Source organism: Opisthocomus hoazin, chromosome 5 (assembly GCF_030867145.1).
Source record: "Opisthocomus hoazin isolate bOpiHoa1 chromosome 5, bOpiHoa1.hap1, whole genome shotgun sequence".
In the NCBI taxonomy this organism is placed as follows: Eukaryota; Metazoa; Chordata; class Aves; order Opisthocomiformes; family Opisthocomidae; genus Opisthocomus; species Opisthocomus hoazin.
In genome coordinates, this window is record NC_134418.1 from 42,209,235 (window position 1) to 42,235,424 (window position 26,190).

At 46.1% G+C, this 26,190-nt stretch overlaps 1 protein-coding gene across 1 annotated transcript; it reads right to left on the reverse strand.

The window, feature by feature from the left end:
- Window positions 1–241: 241 nt before the first annotated feature.
- Window positions 242–22,524, reverse strand: SETD7 (SET domain containing 7, histone lysine methyltransferase). The gene is made up of 8 exons (XM_075420992.1): window positions 22,441–22,524; window positions 17,935–18,064; window positions 12,909–13,110; window positions 10,666–10,855; window positions 8,910–8,991; window positions 7,673–7,790; window positions 7,230–7,387; window positions 242–6,248 (listed from the first exon to the last, which is right to left on the reverse strand). Exons 1-8 carry the CDS (start codon window positions 22,478–22,480, stop codon window positions 6,068–6,070), a joined length of 1,101 nt encoding a protein of 366 aa, XP_075277107.1. The 5' UTR covers window positions 22,481–22,524; the 3' UTR covers window positions 242–6,067.
- Window positions 22,525–26,190: the final 3,666 nt, after the last annotated feature.

Sequence of the window (26,190 nt, forward strand, 5' to 3'; positions counted from 1 at the left end):
ACGGCGCGGCCTCGGCAGCCGGCACGGAGGCAGAAGCAGCCTTCGGTGCCCGGACCCCCCGGGCAGCGGCGCGGGGAGCGCCCTGCCGTCCGCTCGCGGTCCGCATCGCCGCGCCCCAAAGCCCCCTCCTGCCGCCACCCCCGTGGCTGCACGGCAACCGCCCGGCGCACAGGGGCAGGGGGAGAGACCAGAGGATGCCCAACACCTCGACACGCAGCCAAAGAACGAGGAGGCGCGACGGTTCTGTTGAATACTTTAATATCTGCATTGCCTTCATAGCGCAATTAAAGCAATCTTTAAAATTCACTTATTACAAATGTTTGTCAAGTCTATTTTTTCCCCAGAAACATTTTTCTTGCTTCCTTGCACATACACCCAAACACACTATAAAAACCTCATTCATAACATCAAAGGAAGGGCAATCATCAGTCATGTAAACATCTTTCTTAGAGTTATCCGTTTTTTAAAAGTCATGAATAAACCTACAGATGTTCGGTAAGGCTCATAGTTCGAGTACAAATGTCATAAAACACCTATCAAGTACTGTATACAAGTTAAATACTCCGGGGTTAACTGTTAACGCACGTGTAAGCTCACCCCAAGGATTATTCTTTAGCACTTAGTTCTTCAGAACAGAGACACCCAGTAATTATGGGCTGAAGAGTATTAAAACAGCAGAAGGCCCAGCAGAAACGGTTAAGTAATACACAATTCTCGTCTGGATCTCAGCTCAAGAGTTTAACTCCCGACAGTTACAGTAGGAAAAGGCTTCTAGGGGGAAACTGCAGAAAGGAGGGGTGGGTCCATTGGTACGGTCTCAGGGAGGGACAAGCGGAGAGGTATGTCCTGAAGATGTGACTGGCCTTGCTACTGCAATTAGTTATGACAGCTGTGTGAAACGCTGCATAAGTACTTTCCCAAATAGCAGAAACGACCATTTGTAATTGTAAAGATCATTTGTTGCATCTCCCCCTTTAAAAAAAAACAACAAGACAAAACCTACTTATTGGTAATCAGTTACACTTGCACCTTACAAAAAGACATCCTTGTCAATTTGGTTTAGATCTTACTGGAACTTTTTTTTAAAATATTCATTCTACCATGAAAATATTTCATACAAACATCACTTTACATAGAAATACGTTAAAACTTGTGAAGAGGGTCTTCCCACACTCATGATTTTATGGCTTGAACATTTAATTGCTTAGAATTTTTGTATATATATTTCTCCTGGAAAAAAAAAGTAGTTACAGTAAAACTGGTAGAGAAAGAGGGCAGGAGCTTCCATCGCCTGAAGACAGAAGAGCGCCAAGAGGAGGGTCCATTCAGCAGACAGTGACCTTAGTGTTCGAAACCTTTGATCTGGGGCAAGTAAACATGCACTCAATCTTGCACCTTTGATTTTTTTTTAAAAAATAATCCCTTATAAGAAATGCTTTGTCCAAAAATATAGTTCTCGTGTTTCCAGTACACAAAGCAAAAGGAACAAGCTCTCCCCAGGGCGCGGCGAGCGTGCAGCCCCTCAGACCCACAGGTAAAGCTGCTCCCACGCCCGCATTCCTCGCCCCAACGCTCTCAGCATACCACGGTAGGTGAGGAAGCGGCGTCTAATGCAGCACCCCAGCGTGTAAGGAGACACTTCAGCAACATTGTTTTCAAAGCAATTGGGTTTTTTTTTTTTAAGTGCTTGGAGGTGACCTCCTTGGGCACCCACAACTCCAGCAATTCTGCTGTGCCAGAGGGAAACCAAGCAGCAGATAACCAGCTCTGCACAACTTGTTACCTCACCACAGCAACAGCATTTTCCAAAAAGACTATCGCACTGAGTGAAAGCTTCGGCAGGGGGGTTGGACTAGATGACCCACAGAGGTCCCTTCCAAGCCCTACCATTCTGTGATGCTGTGATCCTGTCTCTGGGACAGCAGAGGGCGAGAAACCCCCAATGCTGCTCTCGCTTCCAGGCCAGCAACATCCTACAACAGCCCTGGGAAAGAAACCACAGCTGCCGCCAGCCGTTGCACAGCACCGAAAGCCCCGCTCCCGGAACGGCCGGACCGAGGAGAAGGCCACCTCGTCGCTCCCGCAACGTGTGGCCTCGCCAGGCTGAGCCGCCGGCCCCCCAGAGGCCTCGCAACCTGCACGAGCCGCCCAGAAGCTGGGCAAAATGGCGGGCCATCCTCGCGGGTGTTGTTGCAACCGTGGAAAAAAATCAGAAAGCTATCACAGCTCTCACTCTGATCACCAAGGAGTCACACCCACCTATTTCCTTGGGCATTTTCAACAGTTAAGACTTATATGTAGTTATGTAGGCAAAGGGTTTTTTAATTACTATTAAAAAAAAAAAAGGGAAAAAGCCTTTTCAGGTTCATGTAGAAAAATCAGGTATTCTAGTAGATCCCAAAAAGCTAAATTATAGCACGAGATTCAACTTGAGAAATCCCCCCCCTCAGCCTAAGCGCTTTTCCCTCTTACCCAGGAGTGACCCAGCAGCAGGCAGCTCTCAGCTGTAACATCTCACGCTCTTGTCCCCAAGATTAACCGCTTCTCCAGAAAACTAAGCTTCTGTACTCGTGACCCAGGCTCAGCTGACAGGCATCAGCTCTTCTTCCAAGCTCTTGTGCCGACAGGACAGGTCTTTGACCAGAGTCTGAGAAGTGGAGCTTCTTTACTTATTGCACGTTCACCAAGAGTCAGCTGCATTCAACACTCCAATGGGCTGCTTTGCAATATGGCTGCTTCCTCTACTCCAAATTAGAATCACCGGCTGGAAAAGACCTCTAAGATCACCAAGTCCAACCATCCGCCCAACACCACCATGCTTACTAAACCATATCCCAAAGTGCCACATCCACACGTTTTTTGAACACCTCCAGGGATGGGGACTCCACCACCTTCCTGGGCAGCCTGTTCCAATGCCTGTGACCACTACTACATTAAAACCGTATTTTGGTGTGGGTCTCGTGTTACTACTGATAAAGAGTTTTGCTAAGCTGGTCTCGCTACCTAGTGAGCCCCAGAAGCTGAGCTGCAATACGTTGACCAAGTTAAGGCATTATTTGGAGTTCTGTAACTAACCTGTGTTTGAACCTGTGGTTGCCAACGCACACCTCTCAAAAACCTCTGAAGGACACACTGAGCCCTGAGCCCTTCCACTACCCAGTGGCAAAAACCATCCCAACTGTCTCCACTCTAACAGACCACAAAGAAAAAGAAAATGAAGAAGAATTAAAAGGCTTGGTCCTGAATCAAGCCAAAGCAGCTTTATAATCACAACTTTTATAGAAGGTTGGTCACTGAAGAAGGGATCTACAGGAGGACCAATAGATTTTAACAGAGCAGAGAGAAAAAGGACAGTAGAGCTAACAGAGACAATAGCCACAGTTGTGGCATACTACCAGGCTACAAGCACACGCAGGAGCAAGAGAATCTGCTTTACTGTCACCAAACTAACGGCTTTGGAGAAAGCACAGAGGATACCTCAGTGCCTTTTTTTGACCCCTCTAGAATTTCCCTATTTTAGGATGCAACCTTCAAACCTGATGCACAAAGAGCACCTATCTTGTATTTATCTCAAAAATCAGGCAATGTGAAGACTGACAAAACTATTAATACACAAGCAACTCCACACAAAAAGGAGATAGCAGAGGAATCAGAGACTCATTGGAAATGAAGTCACAGGAGTTCTAGAGATCAGAACCTTTAAAGCACGATTCTCTAGCGGGCACAAAGAGGCAAGCAGTCCAAAGGAGGTTATCAAGACTGTGGAAGGAGTTACTATCCACTCACAGCAGGGTTCAGTCACATATCTTCCCTCTCCGCTTCCACGCACTTAAGTACAAGACTCAGCTTTGCAAACTTCGTGGTCCAGGCAGAATAACCCGCAAGAGGCACACCACAGCTTCCTACCAGAGGCACGCTGTTCTGCAAATGGCTGACACAGCAATGATCTAAAACAATGACCTGTGGGCAGGCAGGGAAAGATCAAGACGCGCCTATTTCTTTTTGAGGTTCATCTGCTGAAGCTGTGCTGCCAGTCGGCTTTTGCCAACTCTCCCTCACTTGTGAGGCGCAGTTCTGTCTCTGCATGCTCAGCTGAGTCCCTGAGCTGCCACCTCTGCCAGCCAACTGCCTGGGATGAGAAGCAGAGCTGTGGCCTGAACCTCCAGCGCGAGGAGATGGATGGTGTCAAAGCTCACATTCAGATCACTGTTGGCAGAGTGTCAAAAAGCCCCGAGCCTGCTTGCCCCCCCTCCCAGCACATGCACAGAGTAGCTTTTGTTCAAGCTTAAATGGTCAGGCGCTGGGAAAGGTTTGTGATCGGACACAGGGATTAAACAGAACCCCAAGTTAAAGAGGTTCTCATCAGTAATTACCAACTCTGTACAGGTACCAAAGCAAGGATTCTCAGACTGCACAAAACAGCAACCTCATCCTTCCACTTGCAGGTACCAACCCAACCCACTCTCCATGTCTAGCTCCCCAGCCAGCCAGACATCTCCAACCGCTCAAGCAACTGACCAAAATGTGTTGCAATAGAAAGGTAGGTCCGACTTCCAAATCATTTATGTTACATATATACAAACTTTTTTTTTTTTTAAACTACAAACATTTAAAGAAAGTGTTGCAAATGCATTTGAGCTTTTCCTAAGCTGCTAAACCCAAAAGAGACCAGAGTTCCAGAAGGGCTCCAGTATCCACACCGAGATGATTCTCATTATTTCTCTCTTATACAGCATTAGGCAAGACCAGTACAGTATCTGAAAAAATGCACAATCTTCCTACCTCTGAAAAACGCCAAGAACACAGCCCTGCAGATGAATATTCACAAGGCCCCACTGTTGGCTGCAACAAAGCTATGGATTGACTGCTGCTTCTAAATATGAGCAGTGAGTGATGTTTTTACATTCATGGTTTGTCTTTCAGAAACAATCTTTTCACATTTTTTTTTATCTTATTTTGATATCTCATACTATATTAATTTACTGTGTCTTAAACCAGTACTACTAAAAGACAGCTACAAGGCTATATTCTTTGTCAACTGAACACATACAAAAGATACAGCTCTCCCTAACCAAGTACTACAGCCTGCCTTCAGATACGTACACCTCCTTTAAGAGAATTCACGTGAGATCCAAGCATCTCTTTGCTAGAACTTTTGCCTTGAGAACTGGCCGCTTTTAACAGGTGAAATACACAAACCAACTCATGGACACTAATGCAAGTAATGTGCTTGCCTTCCAGAACACGTACTTCTGAAAGTCCTTCGAAAAGCGAATCAGTTTTCTCCTTTCAGAAAAATCTTCATGCAAAGAACAGCTTCATTTGCTTGTCATAATCATAAATTAAATAAAATAAGCCAGCCGTAAAGGCTAGATAAATATTAGGTTTGGACATGTTGCTATACTATTTAGAGAGCCACAGAGACCAACACACAGCACTCTCACATACACACAAAAGCCTTTCCACTAGTTAGAAAGGATTTTCTCCTGCAAAAGAGGATTTGTAGAAAGAACAACGTTCAGACAAGAGGGAAGGGGAGTTAAAACCCAGCCTCCTATATGCTAATAAATAAACTGCTCTATTGCAAGATTCAGATCAAAGGTTTAAAAAGGCAAAATTATGCTACTATTAGAGAATATCAAAATATTACTGTTATCATCACAAGTGGCATATATGCAAAATGCAGTTGCACAATAATGCCTAGGCAGATAGAGAGCAACACTAAGTCTGCCGACTAAAAGTGAACGATATACCCATTTGAGTTTTCTGTCTAGTCTTTTGGCATCTTTGCATATGGTGCAAGCAGAAGCTACCAAAGAATATCACGTCTCGTATAGAATATTAAATAATTTCTCCAGATAAGACTGGTGCAACGCTAGCTATTTTAAATCTGCTATGAGTAACACAGTCAAACCTAGTTAGTATGCAAGAAACTTATCTCTTAACACAATGCAAAGTTATGATGCAACAGCATGAACAATCCCTGGTTGTCCAGTTTTCAGTATAAAGGTAGTGCATAGATCCAAGTTTCTGTTTCAGTTTGCTGAATGGAGAAGGAGCTCCCATTTCACTTCTGCTGGGCAGCCTGGAAAGCTTTCAGTTCCAGCTGGTACCACTCCGGTGCTTCCGGCCCGTTTTGCCCAACGGGGCTGTGATTGTATCCGTAAGCCACTGTTAATTCTTCATCCTTCTCCACAGCCCTGATGGTACGGATACACTTGATAGGCCCAAAACGAGGATGAACAAACCTAGGCAAAGAACAGACACCTTTGCTAGGCTCAGCTGTCAACGCACGGACTCTCTTAGCCCCTTTTACAGCTTCAGAAGTCACTCACAGTTCAGAGAATATCACATAGTCTGGTATCAGATGAGGAGATTGCTTTGAGTCTACCTTATAAAGACTGAAGTAGTAAGGGAAAAAATACTGATACATTAAAGTAGCTCTGTGTAGCTTTATTATCTGAAGCTTTCCAACACTCCTGCAACATTGCTTGTCTGTAATAAATGAATAAAGCAAAGTTAACCACTGCCACATGCCTTGGGCTTGCAGAGGTAAACACCTGCAGGACAGGAACAGTATAGATTAAAAGAGACTGGAGAGCATGGAAAATTGCTCATCTTAATTTCCTCAGTACAGGTTACCCACCAAACAATCATAACATATTCCTGTACAGGACCTCCCAGGGTCCCACAGTAAAGGGAACTGTCTTACTTAATGAAGGAAAACTATTTTCTACGTATGTATCTCCACAGGTCTGTTTGTTTATATATTGGTATGAAAATATTTATACCCTTGAGCATATGCATACATCAAAAGTTTCCCAGTGCTCTGCACCAACTGCAGAGCAGAAAGATGCTTATTTTTTTGATTTTCAGAAGTGACAGCACATTTGACGGTGCTGGTCAAGCATCTGTAGTTCAGCGAATACAGTGCAGTCCTAGCCAAGCCAGGATTTAGAGAGCTGTGCTTATGCATTTTCGAATCAAGAGGCAGCTCCTAATGTTCATGACAAAACTAACACAGTTGCAAACCTCAGGACACTCACTCCATGGTGTAAGTCCCAAGAGACACCAAGCACCCGCAATGCCGGTCTGCTTCCAACTCGCCCCAGGTGAGCAGGAACCCCTCCAGCCCCACCGGCTGCTCCTCCTTCAGCTGCCCAGAAGCACCCTGTGAGCCCAGACCGCCAGGCTACAGCTTCCGCCCCGAAACACAGGGCTCTACTTACGGGTCATAGATGCAGTTCGGAGTGAAAGAATGGTTGGCCTTATGCCCCAGCGAGGCACAGTACTTAGCAGCGTGGTTGTAGGGCTCTGGTACGTCTATGACTGTCTCGTCATCCAGGGATATTGTATTTCCGTTGAGGGCCCAGTCTCTGCTGTCTACCTGGTGTGCAAGGCAAAAATCCAGTGTGTGTGGAGGGGTCAACTCTGCCAGCAGTTTGAAAGCAAACATTCAAATATATGCGGCTACAGCTTTTGCTGTAAGTCATTAAAAAAAACCCAACCACCACTTTTTTTTTATATATACATAGGTGAACATGCACTTCCTTTCAATAAACTCCATCATATTAAATCTTAAGGGTGGGAAGGGGATGTGTGTAAAATCCTACTGTAGGAAGATTTCAGAAGAAGCAGTGAAAATTCAGACGGACTTTTTTCTCCCCTTTACCTCCTGGTGTGTAATTCGCACTCCATTGTAAAAGGACATAACTGTACTGGCTTCTGCTGCTATTTTCGAAAATAATCCTTCTCCAGCACTGGAAATGAGAGAGACATCAACATACACCCTACAAGGGGAAGAGGGCGTGGAATTAGTGATTGGCTACAGTTTCCATTTTCAAGAAGTATTATCACAACACTACTGGCATAAAGACAAATACTTCAGTATATTAATAAAACCAAGAATAATAATTCAAAATGCAACTCCTCCTTCCTCTCCTCCATACGTTCTCTCTATTTTGGCAAAATGGTGATCTGGTGGGAAGTGGGGGCTGACTTTACCTATTAGTTTGATTTTTTTTTTTTTTTAAAGTGCCAATCTCCTGTTACTCCTCAATGATGGCTTCAGCTCAGGAACACCCTCCAGAACATACCAGAATCTCACAGGTCCCCACTAATCTGACATCGCTAATGCGTACGTGCACAGATGAGCAAGAGTTTTCAAGGTGGAGCCCTAGATCTTCAAGTACTTGATGCAAATTAATGCCAGCATTTTACTAATCACTTATTTAGGTATTTCAGAGTATCAGAAAAGGACTACAATCCAGATCTCTACAAAGCAAGGCCTCTTGAAAGCCTAGGTAAGAAGTGTAACAATGGAATAGCCACAGAAGAGGTATCACTGACTGACTACGATGAGACAATTGCTGAGGAATTTGTTTTGACATGACAGGGTTGTCACATACAGTATCTCACTTTCCTCTCGCTTGATGATTTACTCTTGCCACTTTGCTATGTCTGTAGGGAGAGGGGAAAACCTTTTACAACGCATGCCATCCAGCAAGACACACTGAATGCAGCGCACTGCAACCTGGAAGTAGTTACACCCAGAAAACAGGGAACAGCATACTTTTTTTTTTTCTCAGAATGTTGCAGATGTGGGATATTAGTGGAGTCCAGGACTTGACTGAACATCTTTGAAATACTAAGAAATTATCATAGTTTAATCTCTTAAAAAGTATTACTGTGTTCTATCCACTAGACTGCAATTTTATCGGGTGAATCAGGAAGAAATTCAACCAAGTCAAACGCTGACTGATGTGCAGTAATGGGTTCCATTTCACAAACACTTACACACTTTAAAAAAAAAAAATAAATGAGAAAAGGTTTGCAAAATTAGGCCCTAAATATGTAACAGCAAAGAAATACAGACAAAATTGAAAGAGGGGAGAAGGAAAAAAGCCTACCTCTCTGACTCGTAAGGATCAGGAAGAAGTGCATTTGTAGAAATGCAGGATGAAGTAGATTTGTCAAAACTGTATACTGGGCCTAAACAAAACAGAAATCAACAAAGGAAATAAACTAATCGGTAGTACTGAAAGCATGCAACCCTTAACTTAATCAAGACATTCAAAAATTAAATTTTAATGACTGCAAGAAATAAACATTCTGCTTCAAAAAAAAAGGTATTAAATAGAACTGTTCCTGTAAAAGTTTTTTGGTGAGATACTGTTTCTTCATTATTTTTTCCCCTCAACATACTAGACTAGCAGTATTATCACAAAAAGGTGATACAGACGTTCTTCAAACTACCAACTTTTAAAGGAAGACCGGACAGTCTTTCAAAACTGACCCTCCCAGAATCTCTAATTAAAATTTAAAAGCAAAGCAAAATTTAAAAATATATATTCAATAACACACTAATTATAAAAAAACCTTGGACTATTTAAAATATGAAATGTTTTCTAGTCCAAATCCTGAAGAGACTTCAGCCAGGAGACAGTGTTCAGTAATCACAAAGTACACTTGCTACAGCCATTTATTTCCTGCCATTAACGAGCAACTCAGTGGTACAGCTCTAATCATATCCTTACATCCGTCTCCAATCAACTGCCAAAGGACTATCTGGGAGATAGGCTACGATGCAGGCAGAAATAAGATGGGAAAAAGACCCAAAACACAGTATTACAAAGTTTGATAAGAGGCCATTGTCCCTGGTGTCCAAGCTTTGTTCTGGCTGAAGGCAGCTTCCTCCAGTGTGTAATTCAGTCCTACTTACAAAGCACAATGCTATCCCCTCAGAAGCTATCTTTTAAGTTAAACTTTGATTTGCTATCACAACTGAGAGATTTAAAAAAATTAAAAAAGGTCACATGCCTTTGCTTCTAAAGGCCTTTTCACAGTTTTATGTTCTTAGTTCGTATAGAGTGAGACAATCCTTGCCGGCAAAACAGTACATGTGTTAACATACTCCCCATTTATCCCTCATGGCCCTGTCACTTAACCCACTCACCTCCAAACCATCACATACACCTCAGAGCAACAAAACTGCTCCAGAATTACAGGCCCAAGCCACCACTGCCCTGGAGAAGGAGCACTGGCTACATGGGTGGAGTGCACCACCCTGATTCCAACCATTTCATCGCCACTTTCTGTCTGCAGGACTAGACAAACTGAAGGATGCTGGTGAATCAGACTGTTACACAACTGAATCTAGTTCACTAATTCCAATCCCTGTGTCCCTTCAGCCCTGTAACACAGATGCCAGAATACTCACAGTGCTAACATTCACTTGTACAAACCCAACTGAGAGCGCTACAGCCAAGCCACGGCCTCCCTCTCTACTTCTAGTTCTTTTACTAACAAAACAAAGCCTGTAACTCTGCCAGCATTAACATGGTTGAGCAGGTATTCCTGCTGGCACAGATGGCAATGGTGCGTGCGAGGAGCAGGACTGCGCCCATGAGCATGCGAGAGAAGGGTTATGAAATGCGGTTCAGCAGCACCACCTCATGGGTCACCACCCATTTGTTCCCAGAGCAAAGGGATCACTCCTCGTGCCTTTCTGTCCAACTTTATAATTCAGAAAAAGGCCTTCTCACTAATAAACTTGTTATCATAGCCAGCCTTTCGAGTCTCTGATGGGGAACGTTACAGAAATCAAGCTGTTTGCGTTGAAGAGCTAGTAGCGAGAACACAGGTTTCTGTGTTAGCTGAACTTACTGCCTGGTACTACTTCAAACTGAGGTTTCCCATCCTCTGCAGATGTCAGAGTTGCCAGCTTTGCTTCTATCATTTCTCCATCTATGAACCTTCCAGAATATGCAGTCTTTCCATCAGGGTACACATAGGCTATTTTCTCTCCAGTCATCTCCCCTTCTTCATTCACTTCGCCCACAAGGCTGCCTCCATCCTGAAAGCACAGGCAAGAAAGAAGAGGCAGAGCATTTAGTTACACTTCACTATCTTCAGCAGATGAAAAAGATTTTTCCCAACTTTTTAAAGAATCCTTCCAAGCTACCGTCAGTTCAGATGTGAGATCATGAAAATGAGTGAGAAACAGACGCGTGAAGAAGCTGGGTGAAGTCATTCCAGTCAGGACAAAACTAACAGAAGAAATGAACAGGGTTTTCCACATTGTTTGAAATAGGCAAAACCCCAGGTCCTTCCTTCCATGTGACACAAATATTGAGTTTCAGTTGGCAAAATTTTTATGTGAACAGTCTGCGAACCAAGGCCCTAAGGCACACACAAACTTTTGAGTTTTCTTAGTATGATGCAGTGCAGAAGGAAGAAAAAATTAAAATGCTGCCTTGCTCACTGCTAATTCACGGTACATCAAAAGACTTGAGCCTATTAAAAAAAAAAGAAAAAGATCTGCTGGACGACTGGAGAGTTTCTCTGTCCCAACATCCCCCCATGATGTCAGGTGGTACTCGATGAGAACAACTGTTTGCTGAAAGCCATCATCAGCAACATTTTTCCTTTCTAAGGCTTACACATTTTAGCCCTGGGCTTTGCCATCTGTGATTTGCCTGCAACTCCGGTTAGGTCTATTTACAGAATTGCAGAATGAGATGCATAGATTAGCACAGGTCTAATGACTTCAGGTTTATTTTGAAAAGGACAAGAAAACATCTTCAAATAATGCCCTGGAGCAAAATCAGCAGGTGTGATATGGAAACAGACTGATTTAGCTCAGGATCGCTGCACACAGACTCTATTTCAGAGTGGCACCATTTTGTTCAACTCCAGGGATCAAAAAGCTGCAACATACTGCAGTAAGGGACTGTGAACTTCAAGTGTGGGTAAAAATTTGTGCACATAGCATGGTGCACAGAACCATGCATAAACAACTGCTTCCATGGCAGTTTTTTTTGAAACACTTTGCATCTTTTAACCTGGCAAGATGATAATGATAAAAAACCTCTAAATATCTGCATTTCCAGAAGGTACAGCAACACTTTGCCAGCTGGAAGATGAAACGGGAGACGTATGACCTGCAGGGACAGCTGTGTGTGTATTTTATACACTAGCGCTGAAAAACTGCTACTTGTTTGGCAGCATACACCAGGCATTTGTTGATTCTAACACATGCTCAATGGCAATAGTGAAAACCAGTAAATAAAATGAACAGCCAATGGTGAGCATTTGAAATGAATCTGCAATTAAAGGATGTGCAGTATGCAGCACAGAAATACATTCGGTTTTAACCAGCAGCTTAATTATATGCAGATGTTTCCTCCTCCTCAGCACAAGGTAAAGATTGAAAAGTTCAGTTCTGGAGTGCTGCGTCAGGCTGAACAGGAATTAAAATTTTAAAATTTACATTAAAAAAACCTAAAAAGCAGTAAACCATTATTGCCCTAACTAGCATGGTCATAAAAGCACATCAAAAATCTCTCCAGATCTCAGTGTTTACCAAGAATCAGAAAGATAAAATTCTGGCCCGCTTCATGAGCAAAGCAGTTGTGCACACTCCAGTCAGAGGCAGAGCTCTCACACCAGTTACATCTGCTATTTGTCGGGCAAAGCCAGAGTTCACAACTTACCCTGCAGAAACTGACAAAGTCTCCCCTCCTAGTTAAATAAGAGCAGCAGGTTGCAACAGCTTGCACAGCTCCCGTGCTCCTCACCTGCAGGCAGCACTACAAAGCGGCAAAATCACCGGCCCAGCCTTCCCAAGGAGATACACATAAACGCACTTCCAAGGGGCTGGGTTGCCAGGAAGATGAAAATAGCGGAGGCATCTCTTAGCCTTGCTGAATCCTGTCTGCTGGGCAAACATTCAACACTGGAAAGGTTTAACTGTATGTTGGATTATACAAAATCAGAACGCACAGATCTTTCACCCAGATTTGCGTGCGTTGACTTTTGGATAGCTGGGTCATGGTGGGTATTTGTTTCAGCTGGGGAGAAAAGAATGATGCTATTCTGCAACAAAGAGAGCAGGTGGTCAGGCTTACCGGGTAGTAAATCCAACAAACCCCATGTCGAATGTTGTCTTTATACTGCCCTTTGAATATCAGCCGCCCATCACTGTCATACTCCTGGGCTGGTCCATTCAGTTCTCCATCCACATACGTGCCGTGAAGGACCACTCCATCCTCATAAGTGTAGATCCCCTGGCCTTGCAGGGCATCATCAACATAGTACCCCTCCAGGGTGCTGGTAAAGAGAGAAAGAAAACAGCAGTGGAAGACTATTCCCCTCTCCAAGAGGTGAACCCAAAGCTTGCACACAAGGCACAGCACAATCCTGCTCCTCTGCTCGTCATTCTACATATTACTGGTACAGAGAGGCTGAGGGAAAACCTTCAAGAAAGTCAGGTCCTAGGAGGAGGTAACTGCTGACGTCTGGTTTGCTGTTGCCAGGTACTGTGCAATCCTCCCCGAAACGCACAGCACCACTGCAACAACCGCAGCTTTTCTTATTTTCCCGGCAGCCTCTCCCTGAGAGCCCAGGCTGTGGCAGGGCAGAGCTATGCACAAGTGGGCTCTAAGGCATGCCGAAAGGCTCGGCGGTGGCTGCCGGGGCTCTCTTGCTGAGACACTGCTCCCAGCGTCTGCTCCATCCCCCGCCAGGCACCACTATCCCCCACATCTGAAACTCTGATGTGTTTGCCAGTTTCGACCAAATTCGAGGGGTACAAGGGGAAGGGGCGAAGGAAGGTAAACCTGACTTCTCTGGCAAGCCAAGATGAAAACAAGAAGCTTTTTTCTAAGCACCTCCAAAGGCAGAGAACAACTTACACTGTCCCTTCACCAGGGTGCGCTGCATGGGCACAGCATTACTCATCTAAATTACACTGCTGAGCTTTTTTCATAGGCTGGGGTAGCAAACTGCAGCAGCAAACGGACGCTCGTGGTCAAAGAAGACATCACTGCTCACGCAGGCCACTCTCAAGTTAGGATTTTCTGCCTCCTACGTTTGGATATTTACTCACATGTCTCTGGTGAGATGAAACTGAACTGCCACGCAGGTGGACTGCAAAAAGGCACAAACTGCAACCTGCTACCAGTTCAGCGTTAGCTCCCTAGCAATAACACTTCGCAGCAGTCTGTACTAGATTTGCTAAAAACACTGTCATTTTTCATGTATTTCTATTAAAATGGAACACAGCCTGTCAAATGGAACTAGTGCTGCACTTCGATTTGAACAAAGAAACATTTCACTTCAGCTTTGCCTTGCAACTCCTTTAGAAGGGCACAATGATACCTTGCAACCTGCTTCACTTCCTCTCTTAAAAAAATGCTGCTCAGAGAAACTACAAAGAATGAAAGTATAACTGTAAAAGAGGACCTACTCTGTTGTTTCTTTCTCAGGTCAGAACTAGCACAAAGAAATACAAACTATTTAGTTTTTACCCCAGTACATTTAGCTAACAGCCAGCTGCAGTACACATACTTTCACTGCATAATTCTTTTTTTAATGCTGACATCTAAAGTATAAGCCCAAACAGCATCTGGGAGCACGTGACTCTACAAGTTTTACGAAACTTTACAAAACAGATTTCCAGGAGTTGCAGAAGGAATGTTTTCTCAGAACTAACTTTCTGGTTTCTAAATCTTCTCTCTCTCTCTGTTTTTACGTAACTTTGGCAAGCTGGCTGAGGTTTCCATGGGAAAATACATGACAGTAAAAGCCTCAATGCAATCCAGATGCAGAGCAGGAAGGGGCAGGAAAGCTGTTTCACTTATCAGTCGGATGAATTTCTTGATCTGGGTTGCTACAGAGCTGCACAGACAGCTATGGCACTGGAGCACAGGGAAGGAGCAGAGCAGATGAGGGAACCACCGGAAATCTGTGCACTTATTCAACTATAAGTGACACCACTTCCTCCTCTAGTTTATCACAGATTGCCAGATTTGAATTTCATTGTAGCTGGTGACACACACAGAGTCCACATGTAGGACCACTCTTTAAAACAAGCAGCCATCCCCAGTTTATGTAATGAAACAGACCAAAAAAAACCCCTTCTTGCTACCTTTAATGATACTAGTTGAAGTTAACAAGTTGCTAAATTACAACAGTGCTTCAGCACTGGAAAAAGTATCTTTTCTTTTACTGTAACTCAAATCTCTATGTTCTATTTCATCGTATTAAGCTCCAAACAATGTCCAAAAGATCCAGCTCTTTCTACTCTCATACCATCTACAGAAATCAAAAGACAGACACTGGAAGAAAGAATTCCATGTCTTTCAACCTTGACTAAAAAGTCAGGTTCTCTGAAACTTCTACTTCTCACAGTTTTTGAGTTATTTCCATCCCGCTCACCGCTTCTCTCTCCTTCTCTTTTTAAGCTCTCAAAGTATGGTGTTCTCAGACAGGCATGATACTTGCAACTAAGACCTGACCAGCACCAAGGGGAATAAATAGCTTCTGTCTTGCATAAACAAAATGTTGTTAATACAAACCCCGAGCTAGCCTATATTTCTCCAGTTTGCTTCTCAGATTATCGTATTTGTGACAAGTTCTACTAAAGTCAAGATTTATCAGATGTACTGTCTCCCCACTATCCATCAGGCCTAGAGGGGGTCTAGGATATCGTCTACCTAAAAAATAAACCAGTCACAAGAGCTGGGGCAGAGGGGAGAATACTTACGGCAATATCCTTCCAGATACTAAGTTACATCGACAGACCCTGATCTATTCATCCCTCACTCCCTGATCTCCCACTTTTCCCTCTATATCCGAACACTAAAAACTTTGTCCTGAAAATAATACTGTTCTCTACTGTGTTTGCAAGAGTTTCTAGTTCAGGGAGAACAGCAGCTGCAGCTCAGTGCCAAACACGTCTCTCGTGCTCGCAGCTATTGCGCAAAGTATTTTGTAAAGTGCACTCCAGCACGCATTAGCACCAATGAAAGCCCAAGCACACGATCCAGAACAGAGAGTACGCCAGAGGTGAAACTTCTCTCTCTGAAAGAGTATGCTCAGTTTTGTTGCATTTTTGAAGGGGGAGGAGAAAACAACTGGTATTTCATTCCAGGTTTCCACTCCCTTAAATAATCACCAGAAAGGGGGCAGCTATTCCAGTAAAGGGAAAAGTTTTCACCGAGACAAACAAGGCGACCAGGCAGCCAATCCCATTTTCTAACACTCAAAAAATGAGAACGCTTACACTGCTGTCAGTCCAGTGTCTGACAGAACTCAACTATTCCCAAACAACAAGCCTACAGCAGTTCAGCTGTCAGCCTTTACCAGCAGTCTGTGAGGGAAACAGATCCGGGAATGCTGAAACCAGCTAACTTATAGCACTGAAGCACACAACACTGTACGGCAAGAGGTGTTTTGAGAAATTCTGGGGATTCATTTTCTATTCATAAACACTCAGCCTTGTCCATGGCACCGTTAATGGAAATGGCACGTCCTGTTTTATGCCAGGCCATTCCTCCTGCAACACATCATGACACCTGAACCATTCACTTCAGTGAGCAACTTACTCTCGCTAGCTGGACGTAGCTAGGTAAATTGCAACATCTTTAGTAACTAGTCACTGCTCAGTTAAGGCTGCTTTAGCAAAATTAAAACAAGCTTAGGGCAGTTTATACAGACTATTTTTGTATATTTTCATTCTGCTAGTTCCTGAAGTCATACAGTAGCCAACTGTTCCATTTTTTTAAGGGTTATGAAAATTAAAATAAAAAGAAGAGTTGGCAACACTGAAGTAGTACAGAAAAGGCTCAGCAGCAGCCTGAGTTTTCCCACAGAGCACTGCCTGTACCCTGGATTACTTGGAGGAGCAGCCCTACAAACAAAATGGCAGGTCGGTTTCTCTGTACAATCAGCAACTGCTCTACTGAGATCATCAACAAGCACAGAAGCACTACGCACATGTGTCCATAGACATGCTGTCTGCCAACTTAGAAAAAAAAAGAAAGACCTTTTTAGAGAGGTCAGCTGCTGTGCAGTAACTGATTTTCAGTTACTCACAGAAGATTTAATAAGCCCATTACTAACAACAGTGGGGATTTTTCTTCATCCAAGCTCGGAGGCCTGATCAGTTTCTGCATAACTGAATAAATATATTATCTTTCTCATGAAAAGAACCCACAACCCCCAGTACGAAGCAATTGCAAAGGCAAGTACAGACAAGGAGCTGACTCACTGCGACAGCACAATACCTCCACTCCTGCTCAGAAGTTCTCTGAGCAGGAGGAGAGTAGACCCGGCATGACTGTCAGTTTAACAGCTGCTATTCATAGCGCTACCGACAGCTGCAAAACCATGAAGAATCGTGCCATTTTATACATCTGCTGCTCCTTTGGAGGAAGTTCTGAGCAACTACAGAGAGAAACACTGCAGTTGAGGGAAGACATACAAGGTGTTCATAATGAAGACCTGAAAAGAAAACACATGCATAGGCACACACTAGCCCAGTTTCATTGTCACAACTCCCAGTGAAGACAGGGGAAATTATAGGTGCTTTTCTGAAAATAAATCAGGCCACAAGCAACTTACAGAGGATTAGGCAGAGTTTGGAACAAAAATATATCTCACTCAGTCCTTTAACCACTAAACAATTTCCAAGACCTCTTTGTCAAGGTCCTGTGTTTGTGCCTGAAGTCTGGCACAGGGAGCTCCCAGGTCAGCTGCAGTCTCTGTATAGGGCTGTAAGACAAAGAACTCCACCTGCAGTTATGGACTTAAACTTTGTACTCCCAAGTCGTTGTCAGCATGGTTTCCAATAGCTCTGACCACCTCACAGTTCTTATGGTCTCCAATTAGTTCATAACTTTACAGTGCTAAAAGAGCTCACACCGCTGCATTCTCCCACTGGGAAATGACTCCAGGCATCATGTTACATACATAGCCCCCAAGCCCACAAAGGTATGGCTACGCCAGCAGTAGAGAAAGCTTTCTAGCTACAGTTTTTAATGAGAAAGCTTATCCAGAAACTCAGCAATATACAATCAATGTAGATTGGTTTTGTATCACTGTAAGCAGGAGGCAGAACGTAGAAGAAAAAATCAAAGAGTCAGTGTCTACCTTCCATCGAAAAAGAAGAACTTGCCACGGCCATTCTTTTCTCCATGTACAAAGTTTCCCTCAAATCTGTCTGTCGATGAGTAGGTGACTGTACAGAATCCATGTGGCAAACCATCATCATCTAGATGCCCTGAAATAAAATCCAGACAAAGAGCAAAAGAATGCATTAAACATTATATAAAATTGCAAACCTCATCTGATTATGCAGACGCTTGAAATGCAGTAGCTCCCTAGTACAAAACAGTAATCCGCATCAAAACATTTCTGTTAGGAAAATTTAGGAAAATCAGAGTACAGTACAACTGAAGTCTGTACTTGTGTAACACACTTTGCTTAAAGTAAGAAATAAATAGGGTCAGTGTAAAAGAAAAGGGATGACAGACAGGAGAGAGAAGAATAAGCAAAAAGACATGTTTCTAAAAGAAACAATGTTCATGTTACTCTAACTTGTGTTAATATATGTCTTCAAAAATATAATAATTCTTTATCTAAATTATGCATTTCCTGGTGAGAACAAAATAGATTTAGACTTCAATCCACCAAGAAAAGGATTGTTTTTTTCTTCTGATGAATACATGTCTTACAACAATGTGGGTGTGCCACCTCGTAGCTACATTGCCAGGATTTGAAGAAATAAAAGCATGTAATATCTATAATACCATGCCCTTGCAATATGTCAGTCAACTTGCTGTTTCACATTTTCAGTGCTGCTCTCCAGCGCCTTTCTGATGTGTTCACATTACACCCCCCATCCTGTTCCCCTTCCTAGCCGCATCAGTTTTCCCCATCACCGCTGCTGCACATGGGGAATGCGGAGGGATGACACACTTGGCTCCTCATCTGCACGGGTCTGTATTTTACAGAACACAAATGGCCAGCTCTGATTAAGGTAAAGGATAATAAGGCTCATATTGCATCTCCATCTGCCTCTTCAAAGCCAAAAGAAAATGGAAGAGTGTTTTAAACAACTGTTATTGTCTTGTTTACCTGCATGAACTCCGAGTTCTTGACACTGCATTAGGAGAACACTGCTCCAACCGCAGCATGAAGATGCTGAAGCTCAGCAGGGCTACTTCAGCACAGTGATACACCAAATGCACGTGTAACAAGCCCCCATTGTGACATTTTAGCAGGTATAAATTTTGCATGAAAACTAACGAATAAATAAAAGCTAGCATATACTTATGTTCTTCCTTGTTTCTAAATAAAAACTGACCTCTGATTCCTCGAGTCTCTTGGTGAGGCATACAAAGCCTATCAGAGATGAGAGACAGCACACACATCCACTTCTACAGGCTTGGGGTCAAGCTCCTGCCTGACCAAATTTGCCCTAAACTGAAACGGTTCAACATACACATGCAAAGGCAGAAAAACTCCAGTGTGAGGGGAAGGGATTAAAGCCCAGGCTGACAGAGGCATGCAGAGGCACTTCAATATTACTAAACCTCGAGTCCTGTGCCCAAAGAGAAAACGAGCTGTGCAGACAGCAGCGGGGAAAGCCAGCCATGTGGCTTCAGAAGCCCATCTATGCATGCCCCAGCTGCAACAGGTCCACAGGGTTCTGCAGGGACAAGGGTACCCGGAGGGCACATGCATGCTCACATGTTATTCTCACATCACCACAAGCTATTGCTTCCTTGGGATGCTTCACAGCCCCTCAGGGACATCACAGACAGGGCATGGTAAGGATATGGGGCAGCATCTGGTTAAGACGTCCTCTCCCGTGAGGCATATGACCTGCCCTAGCCTTTTAATACCACAATGATTGACAGAAGAATGCCATACAGCACAGGATACTTTGTCAGGATATATTCCCAAACTTTTGTCTATCTCAAAGTAAAAATTCATTCTCACACACATAAAAAAAAAAAAAAGAAGCAGACAGAGGCAAAGATAGAGGAAGGGAAAAAAAGAGCCAAGTGAATGTTCCCCAAATTAACTGAGTAAGGTTTTGCAGGTTTATTACCCATCTCCTGCACTTGTTACACTGCGTATGACAACACACCTAGAAAGAAGGTGTACAAGAGAGAACAACGGTGAGGTATCTGAACTCACCCAAGAGCCAAGATTCTCTCCTTCACCCTTCCCATGCGTGCTCCCCAAAATTTCTCTCGCACCTGCTCTGGCACTTGCCTAGCATCCTCTGTGAGTAGTGCAAGCCACTAAGTTGGCAGAAAATTCCTCCCTTTGCAGTTTTGTTGCTGGCTGGGGAGGCTGACCCCACAGCCCACCGCCACAGCAGAGCTGGGTGGCTGGGAGCTGACCTGCCTCTCTCTTTCAGGGGTAGGAACCCACCTTGCTTCCAGTTCAGCCGCCTCGCAAAACATCACTGCACTCTTATATTAAGATCCCAGTCCAAGCTAGATTGAAAACAGTTAAAAGTTTAAAAAAATTAATGAAGCCCATCAGGGCACTGCTTACTGTCCAAGGTGAGACAAGTAGAGTAAAAAGACAGAGCAAAACTGGGGAGCGGGAGAAGAAAGCTACACCACTAAAGGCTTTTAACCCCTTTGAAGAGGAACCGTTTAAAACAGAAAGGGCAGAGTGCTTGCTGCTCTCTCCAAACAGAAGAAAGGCTTTTTTCCCTCCCATTCAGTGCAGACATCTCTTTTTGTAGAAGGGAAAAGTTTAAGCAGTTATGACAATTTAACTAAGAGGTCGGAGAAATTTCTGATGTGGATATCTCTTTTAGAACACAACCAACTATGTCAACATTTATGGTTTTAATCACAGGCTTCAGTTTTGTCAATACGGGAGGGGTATACTGGTGTAAGTTAACAAACCCTAAACAATACTGTACCAGTTTTCTCCTCACTATATGAGCAAAACTTTTATAAAACACTTGCATTAAAAAAAAATATGCTGACAGTATTGATACATTATAATATTAAACACTCCCCCCCCAATCTTACAACTTTGTTCTCTGTGACTATTCAGTTTTTTCAAGACTTTTCTGGAATGCAAAGCCCAACACAAAAGCTGCCATGCTTATGCACAGCACACACGTCAGGACTTTTGCACAGTAGGATACAGGCTATCCCAGAGATTTAAAAGGTCAGCTTTGATCCGATGGCCTCTATACAGGGTCATAATCTCAGCCATAGTACAAAGAATCCAGTTCTTCTAATAGGCTAGAGATTTCCCCCCACTGCAAAAAAAAAAAAAAAAAAAAAAAAAATCCCCATCCAAACAAAACAAGAGACATTCAGTCTCTCTTAGTCAATAGGGGGAAAAAAGCAATTTCAAGTTTAATTACATAGATGCGACTTTTCCTATGTGGCTGAGGCCTTAGGCTCTAACTCTGTTCCAGATGAAGTCAATGGAAAATACCTTCACTGTTTCAGTGGGAGCAAAGCACAGTGTTCCACTTCCCTTTCCGGCCTCTCCCCTCCATTCGTGAAAACAAATCCAAAGTGTCTAAACATATTTTTAAATTATTGTAAAGCCTGGCTTTTGTTACTTCTCAAGATCTCCTCTAAAGCTCAGACCATGAACTTTTCAAGCAAAGGAACGACACTAACAGGAGACAGCTTGCGATGCAGCGTGATGGGGCCACTTACCAAAAACACTGATGTATACGAACCAAGGATGACAGCCCTTCACTGTCGGTATTACCAGTGCTTAACAGAAGCACACAGTGCGCATCGTCACTGAAACACTCCGGCCACCAAGCTGCCAGACGGACGTTTCAGGAATCACAACAATAAACCATCACCACCTCCCCGACAAAAAGAAAACCACAAAACGTGCTGATTTCTGTCACACTTCTCACTTCCTCTGGGCAAGCGCAAAAACACGCAGCCACCCTGCTCACCCCCAAGCAGCCCCGCTGCTGCCTCCCGCAGCACAACGCGCGCTTCCACACGCACCGCGGAACAACCCGTGCTGTAGGAACTCGCTCCCCCAGCCCACGGAAACGCTCGGCGAACCCGCAGCATGGCAGAGCGCTTCCCCTGCCGTGCCAGGATCTCAACGGCGACCCCCTGCCCGCGGGTCCGAGGGCGGGGAGGAGCGGGAGGGGGCACCCCCGCCCGCAGCGCCCCTCTCCCCTCACAGCCGCCTCTCGCACGGTAAAGCCGCTCCGGATCCGGCTCCGCCGCCGCGCACCCGGGCGATCGACTCCGACTCCGGCGGCCGCCGCTCAGCTCGCGCCTGCCGCGCCCGCGGCCTCCCACGGGCCGTCGCACCCCGTACCGGCGCAGCCCCGGGCCGCCGCGCTCGGCACCGAAGGGGTGCGTGCCGTGTGTGTGTGTGTGTGTGTGTGTCCCCCGCCCCGGGGCCGGTCGCACAACGCCACGTGCGCGGCGGCCCGGCGGCGCGGCCGTTGCATAAGCGCGCTGATGTCATGCGCTGCCGCCGGCCCCGGGCGCCCCTCCCGGCCCGCCGCCGGCTCGCGCCCCCCCCCCCTCACCCACCTACCCCGGCACCGCCCGGCGCCCGCGGGGCCACCTCCCCCCCGCCCGCCGGTGCCGGCGGCCCCCTCCCTCCCCTCGCTGGGGCAGGTACCTTCCACGGTCTCCTCCAGCGTCTCCTCGTCGCTGTCCATGGCGGCGGCGACGGCGGCGGCGGGCGGGGCGCAGCCGCGGTAACCCGGGAGGGCGCGCGCGCGCCGCCCCGCCTCCCCCCGCCCCTGAGGGAGGGAGCTGCCCCGGAGCCCCGCCCCCTAGGCCGGGAGGGGCGTGGCGGGGGCGTCGCCGAAGAGCGCGGCACCCCCCGGGCGGCCGCGGGGCAGGGGGGTGCGAGGCGGAGACAGCCCTCCGCGCCCCGCCACAAAATGGCGGCTGGGGAGCGCGGAGCGTCGGCCGCCCGAAGTCACCTCCGGGGGGAGCGGCGCCGGGCCCCGCGGGAAGCGCGGATCCCCCGCACAGGCGTGCGGGACCCGGACTGGCGGCGGCGCAGCCGGTGCCCGAGGGAACGCCCGCGGAAATCGTTCGGTTCCTGCTGAGGAGTGTTCGTGGCGGGGCGCAAAGCGGCACGGGCGGCTGGAAGACCCAGCGCTGGGCCCCCGGGCGCTCTGCCCTGTGCAGGGCCAGCACAGCGCCCTCGGCCTGCCGCGCCCAGTTTGCGTTTCCGCAGCCAGCCTCGTAAAGCCGACCTCCTTATGGGCCACCCCCCCCCCCCCCCCCCCAAAGCACCGTGACACCGCTTCTCCCGCCCCACAGCAACCACCGCTCCCGTCCGCTGCCCTTGACGCTGAGGGGTCTCGCTGCCAGAAGGCAGGGCTCTTGGGTTGCAGGTGTTTTGGGGAAGGGTGACAGCCCCCAGCAGCGGGTGCGAGCCCTCATCCCGGGGACGAGGGGACGGTGCTCTGCCACCAGGTGCCTCAGCGTGCTGCGGGCACCTCGCTCTCCACCACAGCTCGACAGCACGCAGCAATCACCTTAAAGGAAGGTCGGAGTGTTTCTAGGTCTCCCAGCCGGCTGTCTCGGAGCGCAGGAGGTACCTCCTTCGTCCTACTGGAGATGACCCAGACAGTCGGAGGCCGCAGCATGTGCTCGGCGAGGCTGAGGGAACGGGGTTTGCTCGGCCAGGAGAGGAGCAGGCTTCGGGGGCACCCTGCAGCAACCCACCAGCACTCAGAGCAGTGCTACCGAGAGGCAGGCTCTTCACGGCGGTGGGAGGACAAGAGGCAAGGGGGCATTACTGAAAATGAGAGAGATTTGGATGTGATCTGAGGAGAAACTTGCTCCCTGTGAGGAGAGCTAGGCAGGGCAGCAGGCTGCCCAGAGAGGTGGTGCGGTCTCCATCCTTGGGGGCATTAGAAGACTCACCCGGTAAAGGCTCAAGCAGCCTGACCCGGCCTCAGAGCTGGCCCTGCCGTGAGCAGCAGGTTGGAGCAGAGACCTCCTGGGGTCCCTTCCCACCTGAAGGGCTTGGTGAGTCTACGCTGAGTCAGCCACATGCTGCCATGCAGCGCTGCTGTAGTCGGGGACGATGTCACACCAGGAAAACAGGACAGCTGCAGCTTAGCGAAACAAAATAGATGTGTCTGCAGAAGGAGAGTTTGGAAATCTTTAAACAGGAGAATAATGAGGTTAGTATTTGACCTAATTGACACGAGAATTTATAAAATATTAATCTGAAGAGCTTCGGAGAGGATCTGAGACGTATAGAAAGCTTGAGCAGAACAGATGGGCTTGCTTCTGTGTCATAGGTGGTTATCTTAACTAAAGGACAGTCAGGTTTGCTGTTCAGGAGAAAGGATTTGTGGTTTAAAGCTCACATACTTAAAACAATTCTGTTCTCAACCCACCAAAAAGGAAACAGGCATGACAAGGCGTACTCATTGCTCTCCTTAGATCTGCAGGTTTACTGCGCTTGAGCACAACAGGAACTCCTGTACAGTGTATCTGTTTTGTTTCACTAACTGGGAGTCTCTGCAGAGATTGATTGACACTCACCGCATGCACAGTGTTGGAGTTACCGAAGGTGATGTGCTTAAGCTAGTGACATACCTGGTGCGCAGAAAGGAGGTGAGGCTTTGGGAGGGGGGCTGGAACATGCGGTAGGTACGCTTTTTCACTAAGAGATAGCAGTGTTCGGGAACAACAGAAAGCAAGGGAACAGGCACCGCTGTGACCTACACACACAAATAAGAAAGTGCAGATCAACAGAACCTTTAAACATGGTAGAGTGGTGGGCGCTCACCTGCAGAAGCTCATCAGGATGTGGGATAGCAGCATTCATACTAAAAGCACACCCTGTTCCCCTACCTTTCTCCAAAAAAAACCACACAGTGAAAATGCTAAGGTTACAAGTTCTCCAAATATAAGAAACACCCCTCCAACTGCAATGTGCCCTGCTCTATATAGAATCTATTCTCCTGCCTTTAGCTGCGTAACCACACGCTCTTTCTCCAGAGGGCCCGTGCCCTGCTATACTATTACAGTGCTGCCTTTTGCCCTGTTCATTCCACATACAGCCTCAGGCCTTGCTTATTCTATTGACTATGCTCCACTGCATACAAGGGTAACACTTACAAGAGCTTCTGTTCTTCTCCCTCAATGGTACCCAGCTTCCTCACACGTTAATTAACTTACTTTTGCAGCACAGCAATGGCAGTACATGTTATCATTTCTACAGTAGCAGAACTATGAGACTGGGGCTAAAACTATTAATGTAAATGTCTGGTAAATAACATGTACTGGATTGTTGTCAAGAGTTCTTAGCATTACATGGCTTTTCACATGTTCAAAGCGTAATTTCCATTAACTTCAAATACAGCTGTAAGGACAGCATAGCAACACTAAATGAAAATGATAAACATACTTTTCTGGAGTTTCACGGTGGCTATTGAGAAGCTGGGGAAAATTTAACATCAAACTAGAAAAAACTCGACTCGCACCATTACCCACAGCTGGGCTGCTGCACGAGAGCTCAGCCATCTGCTGAGCTATTCCCAGGTGTCCCTCCTGGAGCAGAAAACAAGCGTCGATCAGCTGCCAACAGTTTGGGTCAGCCAGTGTGCCCACCACAGCAGCAATCCCAAGCAAACACTTGGTAGGCTGCAGTGTTTAGGGGTCTCATCAGTTTAGACTTCTTCACTTGTTTTGGCAGACTGCAGAGGCACCTCTAGACCGGTGTTCGGCTTTCTTAACTGCCTAAGCAGACAAGCAGGCATGTTGGGACTCGCAGTATGTCTTCACATCATTAAGCATTGTTCAAGTTTGTTCCAGCTGCTAGGAGCTGGTTGCCTCTTCTGTTTTCTTCTAAGCAGAGGCCTGATACTGCCTTGCCCTCCTTAAACGTCAACTCCGCATCCAACAGTCTAATCTTATTATTGTTTATGCAATCCCTTGCCTTACCTATAATTTAATACCAACCTCTGCGAGGGAAAAAAAGCCTGACTCTCCCTGCACTACTCTAACTGTGGTAAGGATCCTTTGGATCCCCTCCCTCAGCACTGAGCCCTGCCAGCTCTCGCCCAGCCTGCCTGCGTGCCCTGCTCCGCTGCCCTTTTTGCCTCACGTAACCTACACAGAGCTCAGGTACAGCCTGCCACCTCTTAACAAATGGTTTTTGTCATCTCTAAGTAGGACAAGCTTTAAGACAGAAAAGGGAATGACCGCTTCCTAAAACTACTTGAAATGCTAAAATAAGAAATAACCCTTTCAACACACCAAGCTGTTGCTTGTTTAATCTGCAATGCAATGTGTTTACAAGATACTTTGTTTTTTGAAGGACAGTGCTTGAAGGCTTAAATCAAGGCACAGTGGGCTGTTCTTTGGTGATTTCTGAACCGTGAACAATGTTCCT

Bases quoted from the DNA above. Each gene is read 5' to 3' on its own strand.
- SETD7 (XM_075420992.1), bottom strand. From the start codon at position 22,480: ATGGACAGCGACGAGGAGACGCTGGAGGAGACCGTGGAAG. The intron at 10,856-12,908 runs GTAAGCCTGACC...CTGTGCTTTCAG, and splicing joins TTTGTTGGATTTACTACCCG to GATGGAGGCAGCCTTGTGGG. The intron at 7,791-8,909 runs GTAGGCTTTTTT...TTCCCCTTGTAG, and splicing joins GATCCTTACGAGTCAGAGAG to GGTGTATGTTGATGTCTCTC.